Source organism: Phyllobates terribilis, unplaced genomic scaffold (assembly GCF_046119375.1).
Source record: "Phyllobates terribilis strain yellow unplaced genomic scaffold, ASM4611937v1 Scaffold_2__4_contigs__length_985480577, whole genome shotgun sequence".
NCBI classification, from domain to species: domain Eukaryota; kingdom Metazoa; phylum Chordata; class Amphibia; order Anura; family Dendrobatidae; genus Phyllobates; species Phyllobates terribilis.
This window is the reverse complement of record NW_027362762.1, coordinates 7,017,779-7,025,190: the sequence shown is the minus strand read 5'-3', so window position 1 is coordinate 7,025,190 and position 7,412 is coordinate 7,017,779. Positions and strand designations below refer to the sequence as shown.

General features: G+C 48.9%; 1 protein-coding gene and 1 pseudogene across 1 annotated transcript; one reads left to right on the top strand and one right to left on the bottom strand.

Moving 5' to 3' along the window:
- Positions 1-2,729: 2,729 nt before the first annotated feature.
- Positions 2,730-4,002, top strand: LOC141248725 (sialidase-3-like; annotated as a pseudogene).
- Positions 4,003-5,905: 1,903 nt separating this feature from the next.
- On the bottom strand, positions 5,906-6,847 carry LOC141243154 (olfactory receptor 2A12-like). Its single transcript, XM_073668908.1, has one exon. It carries the CDS (start codon positions 6,845-6,847, stop codon positions 5,906-5,908), a length of 942 nt encoding a protein of 313 aa, XP_073525009.1.
- Positions 6,848-7,412: the final 565 nt, after the last annotated feature.

The window sequence follows — 7,412 nt, the reverse complement described above, 5'->3', positions numbered from 1 at the left end:
CTCACTATGCTCCGCTCTATAGGCCTCAAGGACACTGTTCTCTCCTGGTTCTCCTCCTATCTCTCTGACCGCTCCTTCTCTGTGTCTTTCACCAGCTCCTCCTCACTATGCTCCGCACTATAGGCCTCAAGGACACTGTTCTCTCCTGGTTCTCCTCCTATCTCTCTGACTGCTCCTTCTCTGTGTCTTTCGCCGGCTCCTCCTCTCTATGCTCCGCACTATAGGCCTCAAGGACACTGTTCTCTCCTGGTTCTCCTCCTATCTCTCTGACCGCTCCTTCTCGGTGTCTTTCACCAGCTCCTCCTCACTATGCTCCGCACTATTGGCCTCAAGGACACTGTTCTCTCCTGGTTCTCCTCCTATCTCTCTGACCGCTCCTTCTCTGTGTCTTTCACCAGCTCCTCCTCACTATGCTCCGCACTATTGGCCTCAAGGACACTGTTCTCTCCTGCTTCTCCTCCTATCTCTCTGGCCGCTCCTTCTCTGTGTCTTTCACCAGCTCCTCCTCACTATGCTCCGCACTATTGGCCTCAAGGACACTGTTCTCTCCTGGTTCTCCTCCTATCTCTCTGACCGCTCCTTCACTGTGTCTTTCACCAGCTCCTCCTCACTATGCTCCGCACTATTGGCCTCAAGGACACTGTTCTCTCCTGGTTCTCCTCCTATCTCTCTGACCGCTCCTTCTCTGTGTCTTTCACCAGCTCCTCCTCTCTATGCTCCGCACTATTGGCCTCAAGGACACTGTTTTCTCCTTGTTCTCCTCCTATCTCTCTGGCCGCTCCTTCTCGGTGTCTTTCACCAGCTCCTCCTCACTATGCTCTGCACTATTGGCCTCAAGGACACTGTTCTCTCCTGGTTCTCCTCCTATCTCTCTGACCGCTCCTTCTCTGTGTCTTTCACCAGCTCCTCCTCACTATGCTCCGCACTATTGGCCTCAAGGACACTGTTCTCTCCTGGTTCTCCTCCTATCTCTCTGACCGCTCCTTCTCTGTGTCTTTCACCAGCTCCTCCTCACTATGCTCCGCACTATTGGCCTCAAGGACACTGTTCTCTCCTGGTTCTCCTCCTATCTCTCTGACCGCTCCTTCTCTGTGTCTTTCACCAGCTCCTCCTCACTATGCTCCGCACTATTGGCCTCAAGGACACTGTTCTCTCCTGGTTCTCCTCCTACCTCTCTGACCGCTCCTTCTCTGTGTCTTTTGCCGGCTCCTCCTCCTCTCTCCTTCCCCTTACTGTCGGGGTTCCTCAAGGATCAGTCCTAGGCCCCCTTCTTTTCTCCTTATACACTGCTCCCATTGGACAAACAATCAGCAGATTCGGTTTTCAGTACCATCTCTATGCTGATGACACCCAATTATACACCTCTGCTCCGGACATCACCCCGGCATTACTACAAAAGACCAGTGATTGTCTTTCTGCTGTGTCTAACATCATGTCCTCCCTCTGCCTAAAACTGAATCTGTCAAAAACTGAACTCCTCGTCTTTCCTCCCTCCACTAACCTACCTGTGCCCGATATTGCCATTTCCGTTTGTGGCTCCACCATTACTCCCCAACAACAAGCCCGCTGTCTTGGGGTCATTCTTGATTCAGATCTTTCCTTCACTCCTCACATCAAATCACTCGCTCGTTCATGTCATCTACACCTCAAAAACATCTCAAGAATCAGGACTTTTCTCACCTTTGACGCGGCAAAAACTCTTACTGTAGCTCTTATTCATTCCCGTCTGGACTATTGCAACTCGCTACTAATCAGTCTCCCTCTTACTAAACTCTCCCCTCTCCAATCCGTCCTTAACGCAGCAGCCAGGATCATATTCCTCGCCAACCGCTACTCAGATGCCTCTTCCCTGTGCCAGTCATTGCATTGGTTACCCATCCAAAACAGAGTTCAATTTAAACTTATCACGCTTACCCACAAAGCGCTCCATGCTTCAGCAACCCCCTACATCTCCTCCCTTGTCTCAGTCTACCACCCTACACGTGCCCTCCATTCTGCCAGTGACTTAAAACTAAAATCCTCCATAATCCGAACTTCCCACTCCCGTCTCCAAGATTTCTCGCGTGCTGCGCCAATTCTTTGGAATGCACTACCCAGGACAGTTCGATTAATTCCCAATACCCACAGTTTCAAGCGGACCCTAAAAACCCATTTCTTTAGACTGGCGTATCGCCTCCACACACTATCTGTCCGTCCCAGTTTCCCCCGATATTAAAATCTTCTTCAATTTCAGGTTCATACCAACCATGTACTTAATAGCCTCGGTCAGGACTGTACACATACTGGCAGGCGACCAGTCCATGTATTATTTATCCTATTCAGTATATCAAGGCTGCATTATACAATATATGTGCATTCTACCTTTTGTGTCTCCCCCATTTCCTCATAGACTGTAAGCTTGCGAGCAGCCGGACCCTCTCTCCTTTCCATATGAGATATGCTTATTCTGTATTGTCTGTATAAGTCCCCCCTAAAATTTGTAATGTGCTGCGGAATATGTTGGCGCTATAAAAATAAAAACTATTATTATTATTATGCTCAGCAGACAGTATCCCACAGGATTGGATTAGATACACATTTCAGTATCACACAGGATTGGATTAGATACACATTTCAGTATCACACAGGATTGGATTAGATACACATTTCAGTATCACACAGGATTGGATGCAGGTCGCTCTCAGCTGTCAGTTTTGTGTATCCGCTGTTCTGCAGGTTCGGGTACAGACATGTCGGGGGTGCTCTCTCCCGACTCGGTGACCCTGTTCCAGCAGGATCTTGGCGGTGTGACGTATCCCGGCTCTGTTCTTCCTCCCGCGTCCCTCCATCTTCTTGGCCTTGGCGGAGAAGCGCTCGTCCCCCGATGACCAGGACGCCCTGTACGGCGCGGCGCGGTCAGGTGCAGCGCGGGGAGGTGCAGGTACCGGCTCCTCATGTCACCTCTCTCCGCGTCTGATCTTGTGACTTTCCAACGTCTCCGTCTGTTTTGCCTCGTTAGTGGGAAGACGCGATGCCGGTGAGCCACGCCAAGTTACCGGGGCACCGGACCATGAACCCCTGCCCGCTGTACCATCCCGCCACCGACACCGTCTTCCTCTTCTTCGTCTGTGTAAAAAACGACATCTCCGAGTTCCGGCAAATCATAAACGGCCGAAATGCCGCCCGGCTCTGCTACGTCACCAGCTGCAACCACGGCCAATCGTGGAGCCTACCGAAAGACGTGACTGAGGAGGTCCTGGGTGAGGACCTGAAGAGCTGCGCCACCTTGGCGGTGGGCCACGGCGTCTGCTCTCCGTCGGGCAGGCTGATCATGTCCGCGTACCTGTACTACATCCACTCCCGTGTCTGCGGCCTGCCCGTCCCCTGGAAGACCAAGCCCCACTCATTCATTTTCTACAGCGACGACCGTGGAAAGAGCTGGCACAAGGGCAGCGGGCTGTGGCGGCAGAAGACAGGGGAGTGCGAGGTGGCTGAGGTGACCTGCAGCAGCGGCACCGACCTCCTGTACTGCAGCGCCTGGAACGGTCAGCGCTACCGGGTGGAGGCGACCAGCAGCCCCCAGTCCATGGAGTTCACAGATGCCCACTACAATAAAAGCCTGTGTGAGCCGCCTCATGGCTGCCAGGGCAGTGTGGTGAGCTACAGGCCTCCGGAGGCAACTCAGGACGAGGTGAATGGCGGTGAAGAGTCGCCCCTTCAGCATAGCATCAAGTCCTGGCTCCTCTACTCCCATCCCACCAGCAGCCGGGGCCGCGTGGACTTAGGAGTCTACTTGAATAAATCACCCCTTGTGCCGTCCACCTGGACCCCACCGTGGGTCATCAACGAGGGTCCCAGCGGGTACTCGGACCTGGCGGTGTGCCAGGACACTCACTCCTTCGCCTGCTTGTTTGAATGCGGAAAGGACGCGGCCTGCGAAAAGATCGTCTTCCGGAGGTTCACGATGGACGAGCTGCTGAACAATTCCTCTAAGCCCTGATCACGAGTGTCGGGGCCTCCGCCAAGTCTTCAGATGTCAAAAGTAACTCAGTATAGGAATGCACTGAGGGGCCACAAGATGGCACCATCCACCACTCTCCTGACCCCCGATACACGCTCTCATACTGCTCATTAGATGGTGCCTGATTCCCCCCCCCCCTGTAATTAGCAGCTTCTATCCACTCTTCTCTGTCATGGACGCCTTAAAGGGATCTTACCATGAACTATATCATCGCCATCCATGTATCTGATACAGTCTCTGCCCAGCACCACCTCACCCTCCGGAGCCGTCTCTGCCCAGCAACGCCAAACCCTCTGGAGCCGTCTCTGCCCAGCACCTCCTCACCCTCCGGAGCCGTCTCTGTCCTGCACCTCCTCACCTTCCGGAGCCGTCTCTGCCCTGCACCTCCTCACCCACCAATGCCGTCTCTACCCTGCTCCTATTCACCATCCGGAGTCTTCTCTGCCCTGCACCTCTTCACCATCCGGAGTCTTCTCTGCCCTTCACCTCCTCACCCTCCGAAGCCGTCTCTGCCCTGCACCTCCAAAGCCGTCTCTGCCCAGCACCACCTCACCCTCCGGAGCCGTCTGTGCCCAGCACCTCCTCACCCTCCGTAGCCGTCTCTGCCCAGCACCTCCTCACCCTCCGGAGCCGTCTCTGCCCAGCACCTCCTCACCCTCCGGAGCCGTCTTTGCCCATCACCTCCTCACCCTCCGGAGCCGTCTCTGCCCAGCACCTCCTCACCCTCTGAAGCTGTCTCTGCCCAGCACCACCTCACCCTCTGAAGCCGTCTCTGCCCAGCACCTCCTCACCCTCCGAAGCCGTCTCTGCCCTGCTCCTATTCACCATCTGGATCCTTCTCTGCCCTGCACCTCCTCACCCTCCAGAGTCGTCTCTGCCCTGCACCTCCTCACCCTCCGGGCCGTGCAGCTGCCTCCATTCTGCTTTTTATGTGTTTTTCATCTGTTTCTTCTTATCTTTTGTTTATATTTGTGATACATTTTTTTATGACATTTCTCTTCTGTAAATCTCTTTTTCCCGAGTAGTAATTGTTTTGTGATTACTTTCTGCAGCTCATTATCCAAAATAGTTCAGACCATCCTAAATATTGTCTGTTAGTGTAGCAGTAATGAGCGAGTACGACCTCTACACACAGAATACAGCCGTGGTCATTTCCAGACTCTTCTGTCCTCCTCCAGACTCTTCTGTCCTCCTCCAGACTCCTTTTGGTCTGTACTTTATATGTATAGCGTGCTCAGCATAAATAAGTACACCCTCTTTGCAAAGTAATATTTTAATTAATCTCACTGAACACAAGAACAGATATACACACCAGTATATGATGCTGACATTGGTCATGTCGAGGTCTCTTTTATTCTTTAAAAAATAAGAGTTAGGCTATGTTCACACATCATGTTTTTTTTTTTAGCTCATTTACTGCAGCAAAACCTGATCTCTTGCCAGGACGTTGTTCGGGATTTTTGTTGCAGTTTTTTTGCTTTTTTGTAGGTGTGTTTTTGGTGCGTTTTTTCAGCGTTTTTTTCTATGTCCTTTTGTCTCTGTTATATATAAAGTTCAGTGGAAGGCTGAAAAAAAGTTGCGTTTTTGATGCGTTTTTTCAGCGTTTTTTTTTCCCAACACCCATTACTTCCTATGCGTTAAAAAACGCTGAAAGGACTGACATGCTCTATTTTCCAAAAAAAAACATAAAAGGCACAAAATTCTGAACAAAGAAAAAACCCATGATTTGTGAACTAAGAATTCTGAAATCTCGTAGACTTTGCTGGTACTGCAAAAGGCATCTGAATTTTTGCATAAAAATCGGCAGCAAAAAATGCTGAAAAAAAACATGATGTGTGAACATAGCGTTAACAACATACAAAAACATGATGAATTCAAGTTTATGGAAGAACAATGGACCAGAAATCACATCTCAAATCCAGTTTTGCTTTTAAAAATATTGACAATTGTCCTTTGGATCTCCTCAGTCCTCAGACAATATATTATAGGGTTGGCTAAATGGGGAAAATATGAGTGTAGAAAAATGAGAAAGACATTGAGATCTGGAGAAAAGACCAGTTTGACATAATTGGCTATATACACGAATACCCGAGGCAAGAAGAACAAGGTCATGACCATCCAGTGCGTTGTGCATGTAGACAAAGCCTTCCTCCAGCCCTTAGAGTGGTTTATCGAGAAGATGAACAGGATGATGATGACATAGGACAATATGATGAAGGTCAACGGCAGGAAAAGAGAAACTAAAACAATCATCAACAGGGTTTCCCGAGTGGTATTCACATCATCACAAGCCAGGCGTAACATGGTTGAGTTGTTGCAGAAGAAGCTGATGATCTTATTAGGACCACAGAACGGATGCTTGAAAATAAGTAGATTCAGAAATGTAAGCAAAGCTACGAATAGCCATAATAGCCCACAGGCTACCATAGTGACTCTATAGGTGACTATTGACGAATACCTCAGTGGTTTGCAAATTGCAACATAACGATCGAAGGCCATCAACATGAGTATATAACAATCGAATCCCGCCAAGAAATGGACAAAATACACCTGGATGAAGCAGCCAAGAAAAGATATTCTTCCTCCATCAAACCAGTACTTGGCGATGAACTTTGGTAGGGTAACCGTGTCAAAGAAGAGGTTGGAGAAAGCCAGATTGGCGATCATTAAATATAACGGCTCGTGTAGCTTCTCTTTCGTGATGATCAAGCTCATTACAGACCCATTCGAGACCAAGGATATGTTATACAAAATGAACATTGCAATGGAAAATATAATGTTAAACTTTGGAGGAAGTCCTGGAAAACCAATGAGTTCAAAGTCAAAACCCTCAGAACGATTGGCCATCGAAGAACCTTGGAACCTCTCAGTGTAGAAGTTCTGAAAGAAATATAGATATTAGGACAAAACCGATGAAACCAAAAAGTGGTTCATTGACTATTGAGAATAAAGAGATAGCATGGCGCCCTTTTGGCATAGGCATGGCTGATATCTTTCTATAGCCACTCTCCTTGAAGGGCCCATCTATGGGTTTTAATGCAACGCTATACAACTCTCAGAGCTTCAGCTTGACCACAATGATTGGACTTATGACATATGCTATCACTCTCAGTGCCATCTGAATTCTGCTCTACTTGATAAAACCTAAACATTTGAATGAGGATCTGGTTCTTGGCCATTGACTTTATGTATTTCTTCCTGAAAATGATTGCAATCACAAATTCTTTGGTATTATTATCTTCATTTAATTTGTCTTCAATGAAAAAACACAAAAAGAATTGTCCTAAAGCCAAATTGGATACAATTCCACACCAAACCTAAAAAAGGGGGTGGACAAAAGTATTGGCACTGTTTGAAAAATCATGTGATGCTTCTGTAATTGGTGTAATTAACAGCACCTGTAACTTACCTG